The 19,173-nt window shown below is 53.7% G+C and overlaps 1 protein-coding gene across 2 annotated transcripts in view; it reads right to left on the reverse strand.

The window, feature by feature from the left end:
- Positions 1-19,173, reverse strand: part of LOC149361089 (unconventional myosin-XVIIIa-like) — a 248,542-nt gene that overhangs the window by 18,391 nt on the left and 210,978 nt on the right. For both annotated transcript variants that reach the window (XM_089572586.1, XM_089572585.1), the window contains exons 21-24: positions 18,382-18,501; positions 8,899-9,022; positions 2,636-2,763; positions 424-798 (exon numbers count right to left, since the gene is read on the reverse strand). In XM_089572586.1, coding sequence (XP_089428712.1) covers positions 424-798; positions 2,636-2,763; positions 8,899-9,022; positions 18,382-18,501 — 747 coding nt within the window. The remainder of the gene's footprint in view (positions 1-423; positions 799-2,635; positions 2,764-8,898; positions 9,023-18,381; positions 18,502-19,173) is intronic.

Below are 19,173 nucleotides of genomic sequence, written 5' to 3' on the forward strand. Positions count from 1 at the left end.
ACGGCTGAGAGTCTGCAATGATGCAAGGATGTGCTCGGGTAGAAAAAAATGTGCGAATTGGGAGAATGCACTGCATTAATTTGGCTTAAAAGGAGCGTGAAAACAGTGAAAATAACCATGAACACAAACAATACGCAACACGAAAACTGACTTTCATGCAGGACCTCATTTCGTTAAGGGGATACGCGGGTCTTGAAATGATAATAAAATGCGAAAAATCCCACATAGACTTATTTGTGCTTTGTGTGCAGGTGACTCTAGTGACTCTGGTGACGCAGCAGTGCACTTGAGCCAGCGGCTGTGCATCCTGGGCACTTCGGTCCCCGATAGTGCATGACTGTGCATTTCACAGGCGCTTGATGAGGATATACATGCAATCTGGAAAGTATACAGCTGCGCTCGATGAGGGTGGGGAGGACCCACCTCTTCCTCGGCGTGCGTGCTGAAGCTGAGCTCGTCCAGCTCGCGGCGCAGGCAGTTGACGCGGTCGTGCTGCGCATCCAGCTCTGCGCGGCAGCACAGCAGCTGCTGCTCCAGGGCCTGCTTCTCAGCGCACAGCAGGTCCTTGTCGCGCTGAAGCTTCTCCCGCTGCTGCCGCTCCTGCTTGAGGCCCTCGGACGCCTGGCCCAGCTCGCTGTCGAACTTGCGCTGCTTCTTCTCCAGCTCGGCGTTGCGTGCCATGTGCTCCTCGACGAGCAGCTTCAGGTCCTGGAGCTCGGCGCTCAGCTTCTGGGCCTTGCGCTTCCACTGGTTCACCGCCTGGCGCCCTTCGTCCAGGTCGGCCAGGGCCTCGCTCAGCTGCACAGAGGGCAGCGACACGGGGGATGACGGTTTAGATTCGGGGCCTTCGTTCGCCCCATTATAATCGCCTACGCAACCAGAAAGAAGCGATACGTCAAGGACACCAGCGAACGAAGGCAGCTTTCAGCGTTCCTTGCAGGCTCAGATGATGCTCGACAAGTGCAGAAGCATATAAATTCCACTCAAAATGATAGCGAATGACTCAGACAGAAGCTGCAGGAGAAAATACGTGGACACAGTGACCTCATGCGGCATGCTTATTGCTGTCTCAATCCTCGTATTCAGCACCGGTGTCACATTTACACGTTCTATGGGATGTCATGAGACATTTGGAAAATTGAGGGACAAACAATGCGATTTTCACAAGCGACTCTCAATAGCTGCTTACAGAAGTGGCACACAGCCAAGTGCACTTTCACAACATCCTCCAGTAGTGCCAATACACCAAAGCAAGCCCATCATCACCATCAGCCTGACTACGTTCACTACACGGCAAAGGCCTCTCCCACATCTCACCTATTAACCCTGTCCTTTGCCACTTGCAGCCACCGTATCCCCGCAAACTTCTTCATCTCATTCGTACACCTATCTTTATGCCACCCCCCGCTACACTTGCCTTCTCTTGGAATCCACTCCGTTACCCTTAAGGACCAGCAGTTATCTTGTCTTCACATTACATGCCCTGCCCAAGCCCACTTCTTCCTCTTGATTTCAACTAGGATGTCATTAACCCGCGTTTGTTCCCTCACCCACTCCGCCCGCTTTCGATCTCTTAATGTTACACCTATCACTTTCCTTTCCATAGATCGCTGCGTTGTCCTTAGCTTAAGCTGAACCCTCTTTGTTGGCCTCCACATTTCTACCTCATAGGTGAGAACCAATAAGATACAAGTGCTGTATAGTTTTCTCTTGAGGGATATTGGTAAGCTACCATTCATGATCTGAGAGAACCTGCCAAATGCGCTCCACCCCATTCTTATTCTTCTACTTATGTCCCTCTCATGATCCAAATCAGCGGTCACTACCTGCCCTTACGTATTCCCTTACTACTTCCAGCACCTCGCTACCGATTGCGAACCGCTGTTCCCTTGCTAGACTCTTGAACATTACTTCGGTTTTCTGCATGTAAATTTTTAGACCCAGTATTCTGTTCTGCCTATCTAACTCATTAGTCATGCATTGCAGTTCATGTCTGAATGACTTAGCAATGAAATGTCATCGCCGAATTGTGAATTACTTAGGTATTCCCCAACTGTTCGCAATCTTGGCCTCGGAACACCTCCTGTAAGCAGGCAGTGAATACCATTGTCGAGATCGTGTCTTCCTGGTTGATACCCTTCCTTATTTGAATTTTATTGCTGACCTGCCTGATGCCTTTCCTTATATAATATTTTACTGCTGACCTTCCTGACACCTTTCCTTATTGGAATTTTATTGCTGACTTTATGGAGGACTATGGTAGCTGTGCAATTGCTATAGATACCTTCCAGTATTTTCACATAAGGCTCTTTTACACCCTGATTCTGCAATGCCTGCATGACTGCTGAGTCAAGTGCTTTCTCGTAATCAATGAAGGCTATATAAAGGGGTTGGTTATATTCTTCGCATTTCTATACCACCGGATTGACAGTTTGAATATGATCTATTTGTGGAATATCGTTTATGAAAGCCTGTTGATCATTTGGTTGACTGAAGTCTGAGGTTGCCCTGACTCTATTAGAGATTACCTTAGTGAATACCTTGTAGGCAACAGACAGTAAGCTGATCAGTCTGTATGTGTCTGCAATCGAATGGTCAGACACATACTTGGAAAGAGAGCGACGCTCGACCTCACCCTCTTCTCAGTAGACTTCCTGGCCATCATCTGCTTCTCCAGGTCATCCTCGTGCTGCTGGTTGAGCTGGCGCTTGGCCATCTCGGCCTCACGTAGCGCCCGCTCATACTTCTGCTTGTAGATAGAGCCTGCAAGAGGAACAAACGGAGAGAGTGCACACATTTTGGCTTTGGCAAAACGATGGCAGAGATCACAATTTGGCCAGTAGCTGGGCGCACTGATTGCTCGAGTCAGCTTCAAGCTGCTTCATAGCTTTGCCCATGGCATGTCCAGCAATAGTCGACTGCAAAGGACGTCGAACTTTTATCACAGTCTGATTGAACGCACATTAGCTCAAGTTCCCACAGGGCCAAACTACATCGCGTCTCGATAAGTGATATGCCATAGGCGCGTACATACGGTCCGCGTGACCCTTGTGCAGAGCGCTCGAGTGGTGCACTTCCCCGCACAAAAACAAACACCTTGTCACAGCCTGTATGATTTAGATGCAATGCTTGTGTGCAAGTAGAGCTGCATAGACTTGCAAGCAAGATGGCCATGACCACTTTGCTTGGAAGCCATGGGCTGCTTTCTAATTTCAGTTTTTACTGTGCGAATCACACTGCTCGAGTGCTCTATACAAGGGTGACACAAGCTGTACTATCAGCCGCAGATGAAATGCAAACAAAAGAACTGAAATGTCAACACACAAATATGGTGGCTTCTGAAGAGCAAATACAAGTACATGCGAGGTTGATTAACACTTCTACAAAGCAGTATTCCTGCCTCAGAAGTGACGATAACCTGCAATAGTACTGAGCTTTCACCGGCTAAGATCTTATTTTTGTTGGTGTTTCATCTGTTTCTGATAGTAAACCACAACGTAATCAGCTGCTGAGTGACTGAAGGGCACACAGTGGCAGTTAGCAGCAGCTCCGGTGCCTCCAAGAAGGCTACTCCCAACACGCTTAGCGCAGCCTGTAGCAGAATAGTGCCCTTAGTAAAGAGCTCCTCTTTGAATAATTCCAGGACACCCCCTGCCAAGTCCTTGTTTGCATGCCACACTGAGCCCTGTCTTCCCAATACCCACACAACACATCAGTACAATACACCACGATCTCTGACACTTGCGAGTCATAACGTCAACAGACATACAGCCACTCCATGAGAACAGTGGTTTTCTGGTACATGGTGCTGGAAAGAATGTGATGTGTGCAACGATAGCAACAACGGCACCACCGACAACTTCGACCCAAGCAGGTGGCAGAGCATGATAGTGTTGTAGTAGAGCGTGGCTGGTGCCCAAACCACTTCGATGTCAGCATTGAACTGCCCCTGCCATTGTCACATGACATTTTAACTTGATGCTTAGCATGAAACAAAAATTGTTTCAAGACTGGCCATGACAAAGCTGTGCGCAGAGAAACCTCAAGTGTCCAGCAGATACCACAGATGGAACAAGTGAATCCATCGAATCACATGACTATTTCTTGCCTGGATCGGCAAAGTTTCAAGTCCCTGGGGCTGTATAGTCGCGGACAAAATAAAATGGACCATGACTCTGGGTTGAAAACGCAGATAAGTGTTATCTAGTTGCCGGGTGACCTGGTGTCGAGAGGTCAACTTGCGCATGCGCATCCTCTCTAGCATACAGCCTGCTTAATCGCTCGCTTTCGCTTGATGTGCTCTTCGATAGCAGTGGGTGGCACGAGATGACGCCACTGTACAGACGCCATGGCATTTGCGCTGTCATAGGCGCTTGCCCCGTGAGCGATCTTCCTGATGAGTCACTGTCGCCGGTGGTATGCTATTTTTTCACTCACAAAGACGTCCCCACGCCGCCATTGAACGATGCGGCGGATTGCTTACTGCACCAGGAATCACTGGCGAGCGACAGTTCATGTAGGATGATGACACAGTTGATTGGTTACAATGACAGCTTTAGTTGTATATGCACATGCTTTCGAGCACTGCTTCTCGTGTAAGCAGCCGATGAAATTAATTGCTCACGTCTGCTTCCTCAAAAGGTGATTCCTATGGTCGACTCAGCACTTTTCTTCCCTCTGGGGGTGAGCAGTGTTCAACAGTGAGCCGCAAATAAACCAGTCAACTGTGCGCCATCATCCTACAGGCACAAATAAGTCATAGAATCACAGCCCAGTGGGCAAGCCGCGGCAACGTTAGTCTGCCTACATGGGAACATCTTCGCGAGTCAGAAAACTGCATACTACTGGCAATAATAGACACCTTTAGCATACCGTGTACCGTGTTACCGGTACCGGAGTACCGTGAGCCTGCGCACAGCCAATGCGCATGTGCAAATTGCTCCGACGGTGCCAGATGGCGCCACATACCCGTCAGCTGTGCTCGCGCCTGCAGCATCAGAATCAATCAGTGCGTACTCACCGCTGGTGGGCGGGCTCCCGGTACTGCGATAACTGTAGCGGTAACACGGTACACGCGTGTCTATTAGACACCTTTAGCATACCGTGTACCGTGTTACTCTTACCGCTACCGGAGTACCGGGAGCCCGCCCACCGCCGCTGAGCACGTGCCGATTGGTCACGATCCTGCAGGCGTGCGCGTTACCCTTACCGCTACCAGAGTACCGGGAGCCCGCCCACCGCCGCTGAGCACGCGCCGATTGGTCACGATCCTGCAGGCGTGCGCGTTACCCTTACCGCTACCAGAGTACCGGGAGCCCGCCCACCGCCGCTGAGCACGCGCCGATTTGTCACGATCCTGCAGGCGTGCGCGTTACCCTTACCGCTACCAGAGTACCGGGAGCCCGCCCACCACCGCTGAGCACGCGCCGATTGGTCACGATCCTGCAGGCATGCGCGTTACCCTTACCGCTACCAGAGTACCGGGAGCCCGCCCACCGCCGCTGAGCACGCGCCGATTGGTCACGATCCTGCAGGCGTGCGCGTTACCCTTACCGCTACCAGAGTACCGGGAGCCCGCCCACCGCCGCTGAGCACGCGCCGATTGGTCACGATCCTGCAGGCGTGCGCGTTACCCTTACCGCTACCAGAGTACCGGGAGCCCGCCCACCGCCGCTGAGCACGCGCCGATTGGTCACGATCCTGCAGGCCTGCGCGTTACCCTTACCGCTACCAGAGTACCGGGAGCCCGCCCACCGCCGCTGAGCACGCGCCGATTGGTCACGATCCTGCAGGCGTGCGCGTTACCCTTACCGCTACCAGAGTACCGGGAGCCCGCCCACCACCGCTGAGCACGCGCCGATTGGTCACGATCCTGCAGGCGTGCGCGTTACCCTTACCGCTACCAGAGTACCGGGGCCCGGGAGCCCGCCCACCGCCGCTGAGCACGCGCCGATTGGTCACGATCCTGCAGGCGTGCGCGTTACCCTTACCGCTACCAGAGTACCGGGAGCCCGCCCACCGCCGCTGAGCACGCGCCGATTGGTCACGATCCTGCAGGCGTGCGCGTTACCCTTACCGCTACCGGGAGCCCGCCCAGCACCGCTGAGCACGCGCCGAGCGGTCACGATCCTGCAGGCGTGCGCGTTACCTTTACCGCTACCGGAGAACCGGGAGCCCGCCCATCGCCGCTGAGCACGCGCCGATTGGTCACGATCCTGCAGGCGTGCGCGTTACCCTTACCGCTACCGGAGTACCGGGAGCCCGCCTACCGCCGCTGAGCACGCGCCGATTGGTCACGATCCTGCAGGCGTGCGCGAGCGCGCAGCAGCCAGGTACTTGGCGCCATCTGGCGCCGTCAAGGCGATTTGTGCATGCGCATTGGCTGCGCGCGTGCTCCCGATACTCCGGTATCGGTAACGCTAAGACGGTATGCTAAAGGTGTCTAATGACGCAGTACTCGTAAAATACCGGGGGAACAGGGCGCGGAGCAAAATCGCCCGCGCGGCAAGCGTCCTTGGCAGCGCAAGCGCCGTGGCGTCTGTACGGTGGCGCCATCCCGCGCCACTCGCTAGGATCAAAGACTGCATCGAACGGAAGCGAGTGATTAGTCAGGCTGCACGCAAGAGAGGATGCTCATACGCAACCTGGCCTCTCGACACCAGGTTTCCCGGCAACTAGATGGCGCTGATCCGTGTTTTCGATCCGGAGCCGTGGTCCCTTTTATTCTGTCCGCGACTGTACATGCCTGACGACCACACAGCGACAAGGAATCTAAGAAATCATTACAACCGGATTTTGTGTTCCATAGTCACTAAAGAAAGATACCGCTTAATGGCGTTTGCTGAAATCTTTTAACACAATAATGGGTTTGCGCAGATATGCGCAAAACAGCGAGCTACGGATTTCCCCAATACATCGCCACGGACTCTACGAAAGTACAGTGTATTTTATTACAACGCCAGCTGTTAGTGGAACGTCGGGCGGAACCTCTTAGTCCTGCGGAATAAGAACTTCACGAATGTAGCCGCGAACGGCAGCGACGAGTACGTGAAGACCCGGAGTTGGGCGCCCGTGAAGCGGAGCTAAAGTTTGCATTTTCGTCAGATTACGAAGTGGTCTCAGCGGTAAACCATATAGGCCCTGCGTGAAGCTCAACTGGATGGTGATGATGATGGTTTCTTTTATTACGCAAGGCAACTTTGGCCAAAGAGCGGCTAGGCACAAAGTATTTTCGTCTACTCGAGGTGGGATCAAAGCCCCATTTGACGGGCATTTCATCCCAGGTAAGCCAAGCACCAGGCCAGGGGAAAGCTTGTACCCAGTGTATCACCGGTGGGTACCTGGCAGCACAGGGGATCGAACCCCGCACCTCCCGCACGCGAGGCGGACGCCCAAACCACTAGGCCACCGCTGCGGTTCAGTAAAGCACACATCAAATAAACGATGCCAGACCTTAGTCTAACACCGAAAAGCAGTAGTTCGCACAGTGCCCAGATATGCACACCCAGAGGCAGGCATAAGTAACAAAGAAAAATTTGAGATCCAGACAGCCCGACTCCGAATATTATCCAGCAGTGACACTCGGCACCAAGAGCGTCACCGGCTTTGGACAAGCGCCAGTCGAGCTCGTAAATCTGCCGAAGCGCGCGAGACAGCGGAGCCCCAGTCACAAATCTGCATCGTAAATCAGCGCGCCATCACCGCCTTGACACCCGACGCACCAAGGCCGGCCATGCTGAGGCCAACAAGGGGCGGCTCCGGCACGACCATCCGCGAGTATATATAAACGACACGCGCGTATAAATCAGGCCCCGCGACAACAGCGCGCCCTCATTGCGGACAACAAGGCGGCCGAGATCGGCTGTTGTGGTTCGCCGCTGACAAGGACGAAGAATCCCGGAACAAGGTGGGCGCGAAGAGAGCGCGGCTGGAGAACTTGGGCGACGTGAACCAGACCTCGCGCACTTGGCAGTGGCCGTGGACGACGCAACACCTCGTCAATCGGCGGCCATTGAGTCATCGAGGCTGCGGAGCGCGGTTGCTGGGCTGGGAAGCAAGAGCCGACGGTGCCAAACGCTGTCGCGAGGGCCCGGGACACCCGGCTCTTGCGTAACAGCGGCTGGCACACCTAGCGACGCGCGATCACCCGTCGGGGCCCACGCATGAACGCTTCAACAATGTATCCGCGACAAATTCGAGCGGGCCTCGCTCGTGAGAACGTGCTCGCTTTGACGCGGTTTGCAGCGGCGCAGAGGCAAGACTACGGCGGCGCTCAGCTGCAGATTCACCACCACCACCGCCTACGGCCAGCGGCAAGCAAAGACAGTCCAACTGGAACAGTTCTCTACAACAGCTTCTTACCACGACGCTCACACTAGCCTCTGTTTCGAGTCTCTGGAGCTTTGAGCTAAGCCAGCGCAAAAGGCGCCACATGCAGAAGACACAAGAGGCCACAGCGCGTGTCCTGTGTCGTCTTCTGCGTGTCCCGTCTTTCCAGCTGCCATAACTAACTCGCCTGGCTCTCTACATCCCTGGACTCGATTCCTGGACCATGTCTGCCGATGCGTACCAACCTATAGAAACAGTAGACACCTTTTAGCATACCGTGTACCGTGTTTACGTTACCGGTGCCGGGGTACCGTAATCCCGCGCGCAGCCAATGCGCATGCGTCAATGGCCTTGACGGCGCCAGATGGCGCCACGTACCCGGCAGATACGCGCGCGCCTGCAGCATCGGGACCAATCAGCGCGTGCTCACCGGCGGTAGGCGAGCTTTCGGTACTCCGCTAACGGTAACACAGTACACGGTATGCTAAAGGTGTCTAGTGCCTCCGCCGAGCACAAGAGGCGTTCAGCGGGCCTTCTACAGCGGCGGCGATAAGCGGGTGCGGAGCTCACCGGCGGCGGAGGCGTCGTCCTCGTCCGAGACGTCGCCGTTGAGGTCGGCCGAGCGCAGCATGCGGGTCTCCATGGCCTCCATCTCCATGCGGTCCTTCTGCTGCTGCAGCTGCGAACAGCGCGCCTGGCGGAGAGAGGGGAGAGCAAAGGGGATTACGGCATCGGGGCTCGGAACTCTTACGGTCGCGAAACACTTCCCCCACGAGGGGAAGGAAACTGCAGGGTCTGGTCGCGGATACTACAAGGAGGGAGCACCCGCCTCCCTCCCTGAACCTCGCTGTGACGAGCAAACAAGAGCTGTTACGGCCACCCTCTTGTCGACGACTATACTCCACAAAACAGCCTACGCAATGCGCCGCGTTTCCTGCTGATACGATACGCTCAACCTCTACGGGCCAATGCAGACCGAACAGCGACACGGATGCGCGCCTGGAAAGTGCTCGCAAGGAGCGCTTTCAACTTGACGCTCTTTTATACGACGGTTTCCCAGCGGTAAAAAAAAATTACAAACGAGAAACACTACGGTACTACCTAGATGCATTTTACGCCTGCTAAACCGCATTAACACCATTAGAAAAAAACGCAAATGAACAGTATCGCGTGAAATTGCGGATTCGTCTTTATACTTTGTGAAAGGTGCCCGTCAGCGGAACGCTCTCCTTGGAAGCCCCATTTTTCCTGAAATATCCGCGAAACTGCTCGCACACGAACTGTCCGTGACCTCACTAGTAAATCTGTGAACGAATTTCTGCATCGGAAATATAGCAGGAAGTCCATCTACAACGAGATAACTTCAGGCATGCTTTGACAGGGTAGCATTCATGTGCGATTCCTGGAGGGGGCGGTCTAGTTTGCACAATGTACATTTTTACTTTTCTTTGTAAAGGAACAACGCGTTTCCTATGTTTTTTTTTTTTTTCCGAAGAAAATTGTTGAGGAAGACGACCACTCCCTCATCGCCCTCCTCCTCGTTAAATTCGTCCCAGGGCTCTGACCAGCACTTCGTTTGCGCCGGCGGGAACTGTCGTCACGAGCGCAAGACTTTCTGGTCACGCGATGGGAACGCATGCTGCGTAAGAGCAGTCTGAAGGTAAGGCCCACTGCTTCATTCATAAACAAGGCAAGGCAAGCGAGCTCGTAGCAGGCGGCCGCGATCGTCACCGCGTGCTAGTCTGACATAAGGCGCGGCTGCACTCAGCGGCCTCGTGACAGGGGTGACCATTCGAATGCCCGACTACACGGATGGCTCGATTCCCTGGTGCAACCACAGGCCAGAGTAAGCGACACGGAACCCGTTTTAAACAACTGGCAGTCAGCTGGGGCAAGGTGAGCTTCCTCGGCAGCCGCGGAAGTCAGATCAAGGACGGGCAGGCGATGCACCGTGCAGGCACGTCATAGTGCATCCCTTCTCGTAAAACCATTAGGGACAAGGATGACAATGGCGTGGGTGACCGCCGTACGTTTTATTCGGACGTACACTGTTACAGCAGAAAACGAGGTGTTCGGTTCGCCTCCGCGCAAAGTATACAACCGACGGTCTATCCACAAAACTGCCGGCAAAACATTAGCTCGAAATGAACGGAAGGAAGCGCCGGAACTGCATCTGGAAATCGGGTGAGCTGCACTGTCTTTCAGTGCACTTTCTGGGTGCGCTATTTTCGTACTCCCAGGCCCGGATGCAAAACATTGTATCCCGGAGCGAGTGGGGGGGCCACCTTGTCAGGAGAACAAAGATGGCTCGGCGCAAGATCCCCGCTGTGCGGAATGGGAGGCGGAAAAGAGGAGGCAGCAGTGCTCGTGCCAAGAGGCGAAGCAATGACAGGCTGGCAAAACAAAGGCGGCCGCAGTTAAGCAAGCAAAGCAGGGCGGGAGGAAGGGAACAAAGGCTAAAAACGCCCCAGCAGCGCCGAGACCGGCCGGTGTCATTGCGCCATCGGCGGTGGGGCGCAGAAAATAGTGGCCGAACGCCGCCGTGTGCGTGGGAGGCAATCAGCAGCGTCGCCTTGTACCAGCTTGTAGTCATCACTGGGCGGCCACCGGATGCCTGTCTCCAAGGCTTAGAGGGAGGGAGGGGCGGGAAGGCATGCAGTGCTGGCTCCAGCGTTGCGGCCGCTCAGGGTGCGGTGACCCGGGCGAGTCACGCGCGCAGCTATTTCGTAGACCTTGTAAACCTTGCGCAAGTGCACGGCAAAACCGCAGTTGCAATGCGGAGCAAGGCTGCATAACGGCAGTTGAAAATTGTTACGAGACACCCGCAACAGCCTGACCTCGAAACACGGAGCGCAGGGACGGTCGAAAACGGAGACAGCATGGGATTCTGTCACGTCCCAAACAGACCAGCGACCGGCCTTCCTGCCGCGGCGGTTAGCTTCAACGATACCGCATAGGTTGCGAGGCACGCAAGACCACGGCTCGTAAATGCGGCAGGCTGTCGTGTACACGACCAACTTGGTCCCTAACCTGATTCAAGAGGAAGCCTGCAATGTGCCGCGACGAAAAAAAAAGTGAGCAGGAAAGTGACGAATGGGAGAAAACAAAAGTGGCACGCGGCTATAGAGTCACGCGGCGTTCGTCCTGTCTCGTCTACCTTCGTCCGTGTCTTTTTAGCCGCTGGAATGTATCATAATAGGGCTATAGAGTCCTGGTCTGCGGGAACGGTTTTCCCGAAAAGACTGCGGAAAGAACTGCCCACGCGTGACCCCAGAGCTGCCGTCAGCTGGGAGATTCTAGATTCTCGAACATTCATTGGGGCACCAGGGGTGAAGCGGTCATAAAACCACCGCGTGGTAAGAGGCTCAGCACGGAAGCAGTTAGCACAGGAGAGGAAGCAGCGCATTAGGTCGCACTCCTGCGCACATGTCCCTGCATTCCTAAACACGACCTGGACGCATAGCTCCACCTAACTCCTTGGTTTACCCAGTGTTTATCTTAGCGGCACGCACATCCGGCACCCCGCTGCCACAGGTGTCACTCAGAGACGCTGCTCGCCAGCTATCGCAGCCTGGCGGGGCGATGACAGAAATGCACGAGCTCGTTTTTTATGTTCCCCTCCTCTCTCGCGCCGAGACGCAATTAAGGCGCAGCGCTGCGGGAAGGGAGCTGGCATCCGCAGTGCGACGTGGAATTCGGCCCGCAGGCCAGCTGGCCGACGTCCCGGCGTCCGAGCGGCGACGGAGGCACCGCCGTAGCACGGGGAGACAAGCTCAAAACACGCAGCGAAGCCCCCTCTGCGCCCGTGTAACCAGAGAAAAGGGGGCGGGGATGACGCACGCCGGCGGCTGGCGCCACGGAGAGTTAACGAAGCGAGGGGCCAGGCTCGCTGCTGATACGAAGGTGCACTACACGAGCCAAGGGCGAGGAGACGGCCGACTCTCCCTGGATATACAGGGTGTTCCGTATTTATCTGTCTGGGTTGTAAAAAATTATCCCGCGCAAACTACTTACCTGTTTGTGCTCAAGCACAGACCGTAGGGTAGCTTATGATAGTCTGCGTTTTTCAGTAAAATAATTTAAACGTTGAAACTTGCCCGAATTCTCTGGAATCGGCGAAAAACTGCAGTCTGCGCGGAGAACTTTCGTCTAGGCGAGCACAACAGCAGATTTGGGGTATTGCGAGACCTGCCCGAGCTCCGAGCAGGGATATTGATTGTCTCGCTGTTCGCAAGATGGCAAGCGTCTCAAATCGGCTATCCCACTCGCACAATTGGAAATGCTCCGCGCAGACGACTCCAGTTTTCCGCCGATTCCGGGCATTCCAGGCAAGTTCCGATATTAACTTATTTATCGAAAATCGCAGACTGTCATAAGCTACTCTGTGGTCTGTGCTTGAGAAAAATAGACCAGTGTTTTGCGCAGGAGAATTTTTTACAACCCGGACAGATAAACACGGAACACCCTGTACTATATGTAGAGTGGAGCTGCGTATACCTGAACGCGGCGTGCAATGAAACGAGAGTAGCGTTGCACATGCTAGTGGTGACCACGTGGTATCCCTCAGCCCCTGTCGGTGTTGTAAGGCAAGGATGTGGCCCATTCGGCATATACAAATACCGCCTTATCATCAAATCCGGTTTAACCCTAGAAAGTCCCATGTATCAACCAAGATAGAGTGCAGAAATGTGGAATATTCTCACTTCTGCTCGCAGAACGACGCTGACAACATAGCGGCGCAAACGATACTTTGCGACATACTTATCACGGAAAGATCAAATTGTCAGCTCGTGGGGATACAGCAGCCCTGCTTAACGTTAACCACATGCACGAGCAAACCCTAACCGCAAAACGGCCTGAAATTCCTATGGTTGTAACGTTGCATTGGCGGTTGATGGAGTTTGTGAATTTTTCAGAAATCATCAAAATTACCTAACTTTAATTACGCCCTAATTATCTTTTACTTAACAAGTCTTTCAGCTGTTTGAAATTTGTACAAAGAAGGGATCACTAGTGAGCAGATCTTGGATGCTCGCAACTTTTAAACCACGCTTTCAATGGTTGGGCATCACGAGTTAAGCAACGCTCCTCGCTTTTTCTGGGGGCGTTGGGCGGTCGACTCCACGCACTACCACGGGTTACACAGGATCAGCGGAGTGAAGCCAGACAATGCTTCCAGGTAAAACCGGTACGAACGCGGCTAGGAACTGCCTTCACATTCAGTGTCACTGCCTCCCTTCTTTCCTTACGATACGCGCTGCTGCAGCGACACCCAAAAGCAGAGCCCGCGCCCGGCAGCGGAGACCTGGTTCTGCTGCAAACGTTGCTCGCATAAGTCGCATACGGGTCATCAAGACAGGACATCGCATGTGCGATGTAGCTCTGGGCGTCAATAGTCGGGTGGGCGGAGGAGATCAGGAAGTCTGTGGGGACAGGGTGGCCGCACGTAGCACAGGACAGGGTTAATTGGAGGGATGTGCGAGAGACATTTGTCATGCACTTGGCGCAGTAAGGCTGATGATGATGATGATCATCAGGAAACTTGAAGGCACGAAGTTGTTAGATAATCCTATGTGGACGTCTGAGTGGATTTTTATTTTCACGTGAACACATATCCTTCCCCTCTTTCCTTGCTCGTCGCTAAACACACCTCCAGCACACGTCGCATGACACCTTGCGTTCAAGGCGACTAACGAGGGCGATATTATAGCACGCGCAAAATCCTCCTCACCAGCGCCGCCCGCCTTACATGCGCACGGTCCGGCATGTTTTGCAACTGCTCTGTTCCAACTCCGGTATATTGCCACCAATGTTTGTAATGTTTGTTTGTACATTATTCAAGACTGCCGGCACGCCGCTTTATCGCTTTGTTAGTGATGCAAGACGCGCCTAGATTTATCTCGATTGATGGCATCCAGGCGGAGCCAACTCTGCATTGTTCCGAGTGTTCTAGTAACTTTTTTTTGCGCAATTTTATTTATTTATTCATTTTTATAGGCAATACAAGTATTGCCCACAAGGCAAGACAAAAGGAGACTATTGGTCTCCTGACTAGGTCTTAAAAGCTTTACCTCGAAAGTTCGCTATCAGCTTTAAAAAGAGCATGGCCGAGAGCGGCCGGCATTCTGTCCGACGACCGCCGAGCACGCTTGCTGCTATACGCCGCCGCCGAGTGATTCAGTTCTTTGCGGGTGCAAGTCAGCCCGAATAAAGAGTTTCGTTTCGAAGACATTCTCGCCGTTTTCCTGTTCGCCCGACTGCAGTCACCACTACGTGACAATACGCAGGCAGCCTTGGCAGCTTACTATACGAGAGAGTGAACTCAGGCCCGTGCCGATATTTAAGCCACGTGTCGAACCAACGTTCGACATCTCGTGGGGAAAGTGACCATTGGGCGAGCTCCGTGCACTTCGTTACTTCTGTGCGCACAAAAGGCGCACGAAAACTGCCTAACTGCGCCGAGGACACAGCTGCCACCACTGCTTGCAAAGCGGGGCTCCGTTGCTCGGTGTCACCTTTGAAACTGGGGACGACGAATGGGTCGCATTCCGCACCGGCCTACTCAGCCTGCAAAAAACCCTGAATAACAGTCGCCTAAATTTGAAACGCCAGGCTACGCACGCAGGCAAGGGACACGGCAGAGAAGAAAAATAACTCAGAAAACGCGGCCGTCGAGCCAGATTAATTACAGGGCCCTGAACTCCAGCGCGCCCAGGAGGCTGGCCGCATTCCCGGGCAAAACGAGATCACTGAGTGGCTCACATGTGTGCGCTGCACGGTCGCCCAGAAACCCGGGACGGGTGGGGGATAATTTGGACGTCGCTATGATATTCTACGCTGCGGTGCGAGGGGAAACCACGAAGCAGTATATGTCATGCGGTTGGCTTTTAGTTGTTAAACGGGCACGAATGCCGCCGCTTCGGCTAGGTGAAGAGATATCAGGGCTTGCGGCAAATTTGCTCTCCTAGACGTATATGTCTCTGAAGAAAGTAAGCAAACAGATAAAAGAAAAAAAGAGCGCCCTGATGTCCACAGAATGTACAACACTAAAAGCTAATACTGTCGCGGTTCTTGTTCTTACTGTACAACTCTGGCTGCCATTTTTGAGCGTGTGCTGATTGCGGTTGCTTAGAACAGCACACATGTTGTTATGGTGTACAGCTTTGCGCAACTTGCTTTGTAGTTGTTTGTTTCAGTGCCCACCCCTATCTGGGCCCGCACTAGGACCGATAGAATGGACAAATAAATAATAAACGAAATCAGTTCGTTCGAGCCCGTTACACGTCTCAGGGACATCAGTGCGTGCGGGAAGCTCTACATCACCCTGCTGTCGCGGTGCTGGGAAACTCGCGAGCCGGCCGCCCACCGGTGATGCGGTGGAGTGCAAGCGGCCAGTTGCACGACACAAGCCAAGACGAACACCCTTCGCGGTTGTGTTCGCCTCTACTACGTGGGGTTTCGCCGACAGTTCCATTCCACCTGTTTAACCACGTCTTCCCAGCGAGCGCCGCGCACTTCGATGCTGCGCCGTCGCGAAGCGCAAGGACGAAAAGACAGGCCTTCCCAGAGGTCCCCACGCTACGCGCCCACGTCAAGTGCGCTCTTGGGTGCACGCGAGACACTTCAACACCCCATCGGGGTGACTGCTCGGCCTCGCAGTGCTCACGGTTTGCCCAGCTCTCCTCGTGCCTGGTGCGTGGGAAGAACTCTCGTCACCCCCCCTCCATCCGGCGCTTCAGAGTGTCCCAAAGGGGGAGTAAGGCCCCTGCTTCACAGTTCCGACAGTAGGCACCGCGGCCTGTAAACTTCTGCCCGAGACTGTGCACAACAGATGAGCACAGCGTGGGACGCACAACCAAGCATTTCGCTGCGCGTGCGCCATCTAAGCTAAAGAAACTGCTCGCTGCCATGGCAAAGAAAGGACAGGGCCAGCTCTGCCGTTCGTTCTGCGGGCTGATGCTGAAAGTGAGGAGCCAGTTCATTTATATGCTATTTCCAGCAACGTTTTTCATCATCTTACGGTCTGCATGTTCTCTCCAAATGTCGCAATTTCTTTCCCACTGATATACTTATTAACCTCTATTATTAGTTTGCTCACTCTCACATAAACTACTGTGTAGGGGTTTGAGAATGCACTTATAAAACTCACCTTCTCTACATGTTAGCTCTTCAAAAAGAGCGCTCCGTATAATAACAAGCAGTTCATACAGCTCCAGTGACACACTATTTAAATCTTTGAACATACTCAAGGTCAACGATCTGGTTACATTTAATACTGCCTCCTTAATTGATCAATTACATGGCCACGCGTTAACTTCATTGATTGTCTCTCTTAGTCCGTCCGTTCGAAGTGAGGAATCATGCTAAAGTAATCGCTATTTGTTACCCAAGATAAAAACTGATTATGCTCGTTACACCTTGGAATTCGCAGGCATTACATATCGGAATAGTTTAACTTCAACAGCAAAAGCTATAACTGTCCTCCATTCCTTCAAGAAATATATAAAACTATTGCTCCTTAGCAAAACATGATAGGTTCCTTTTATTTTGAAACAGCAATGCGCTACCTGGAACATGTGTATTTCTTGTATTCTGATGCCCGCGCCTATTGCATGTTTAGTTAATCACATAAAAGTACAAATCTTGTCATGAATTATAGTGTTCTGTTTATAGCAACAATGTATTTATGAATGTCAATGTCATGTCCTATCCAGAGCCCAAGGCACATTTTTTAACTCCACTTGTTCAGGGGCCCTTAAACAATTTTGTTGTGTGCAAGAAGTTTTGCATTCTGATATGTAAACCGTTTTTGTGGAAAATAAACCTTGAAACCTTGAAATGCGTGGTTCGAACAGAATGCCTCGAGCGCAAGTATCCTTTCAGTGCAATACAGCGTTTCCCAATACGTGCAGCGGGTGCAACAGCTTTGAGAAGGGTCCAATTCTTGCGCGTCAAACATTTCAAAGCGCCCAGCAGCAATGATAACTGACACGGGCTCTTGCAACAAGCCGCCATCATCACAGGCTAGAAAACCCCCAAGCTGCCTTCGCCGCACATACATCCTTATTGCGGGGAAGCACCTCGCCATGAATTCAGTGATCGCTCGCCAAAACAGGAAAAAACAGCCGCTGGGACCAACAGCTTGCAAGCAAGTCGTGCCGAAACGCAAAATAAAGTTCAGAAGCGCGACGGTTTGGGAGGACTGGTTAAGCATGTACGCCAGAAAACTCACGAATTTCCCTCAGGCAGTTCATCAGAGCAGTTAGAGCGTGAGTGCCTCCCTGCCCCTCTGGTTACAGTGCTAACATGGTTGGGAAGCGTGCCTCGAGGCGCCTGGACCCGACAAAATGAGTGATGGAGCTCGATAGCAGACAATTACAATACCCTACCAGCAGTCGTGCTACGAGCGGCACTTTTTCACAACTAAACGTCCCGCTGTTTGGCCCGGAAACAGTACACTCTACGCCATGGTTCTTTTTTCGAGGAGACGTGCATGCAAATATCCTTCGAGTGCAGAGGGCCGCATAGCTCTGCTAAATGTATTCCTAAGCAAACTAACTCAAAAGCCCTTGTTTGCATGCAAAAGCTTACTAATTCGGTTTCCAAGAAGTATGCAGTCCATTCAAAGCAGCGCCGCGATTTTGGAAACTGTTCATGTGCCTCCATGCTGTAGCCTTTTCTGCAGCACTACACTGTAACTGCTTTTCTTTTCGCATAGAAAACATCCTTCTTGAGCCATACCAAAACATGTAAGAGAGAGAATTGCGCGAGCATGTATACGAACGCTGAGATACTACTTTACATGGAAGATTTCTATGCAACAGCCAAATGAGCACTTGTTAATAAGCTGTCAAACAGAGCCCGGTATCCATTTCACAGGCATCCCACTGCAATTTCAGAGAAAGGTGACGCATCCGTCGCGCCGCTTGCCTAAGCATCTGTACGGTGGCTCTCCTTATCAGACCTTCACCACTGTCAGACTGAGAGGGGCAAGAAAACAACAGCCACAAGCGCAGGCAGTGGTCCCGACAGAGAAAAAGAAGGAACACTCACCTGTAGCTCGCGCACTTCCTTGTCGAGCCGCAGCCGCTCAGCAGTCTCCGCCTCGAGCATCTCGGCCGCTTGCGCCGAGGCCGCCTGCTCCTGGCCCAGGTCTGCCCAGAGGTCGCTGACCTGCGACCGAGGACTCATCCTTGTGGTGGACCACCACGGCTTGCCGGGGCTCGTGGCCCACGTGGTGGTGGAGTGGCGCAGCGTGGGCGGCGGCGGCTGCCGAGCGCGCCGCGCACCGTGACTGCCCGCGGAGAGCCGCGAGTGGACGTGCGAGGACCAGCCGCGGGGACACGCCTCATCGGCGTCGGCCGCGCTCTCGACGGACACGGAGCGCGAGCGGAGCGACACGCCGCCCACCGCGTCCGACGGGGTGGACGTGGCCGTGGACGAGAGCGCGGCGTCCGAGTCCCAGCTCAGGCTGCTGGGGCGCGACGACGCGAGGGAGTCGCGCCGGAAGCCCGCGCCGCTGAGGGAACTCACGCCGCTCGTGGAGGCCTCGGAGACGTCCTCGGGTCCGTCGCAGGAACCGTTGCGGCTGGCCAGCGACGAGAACGAGCCCTTGCGGGAGCCGCCGCTGTCCAGGCGCGTGATGGTCGGCGTCGTCGAGGAAGAACCGCGCGAAGTCGGAGACGAGGATTTGGGCGGAAGCGGCGACGGCGTGCGCAGAAGGATGCAAAGGTCGCGGATGTCCACCGTCTGCATCTTGTCTTCGCGTTTCTTCTCGTCGGCGGACTCCCGCTGCTCGACAGACTTGTTACTCGCGGGAACAACATCCTGCTTCTCGGTTTTCAA

This window comes from Amblyomma mixtum, chromosome 2 (genome assembly GCF_055824585.1).
Source record: "Amblyomma mixtum isolate Tamu chromosome 2, ASM5582458v1, whole genome shotgun sequence".
Lineage (NCBI taxonomy): Eukaryota > Metazoa > Arthropoda > Arachnida > Ixodida > Ixodidae > Amblyomma > Amblyomma mixtum.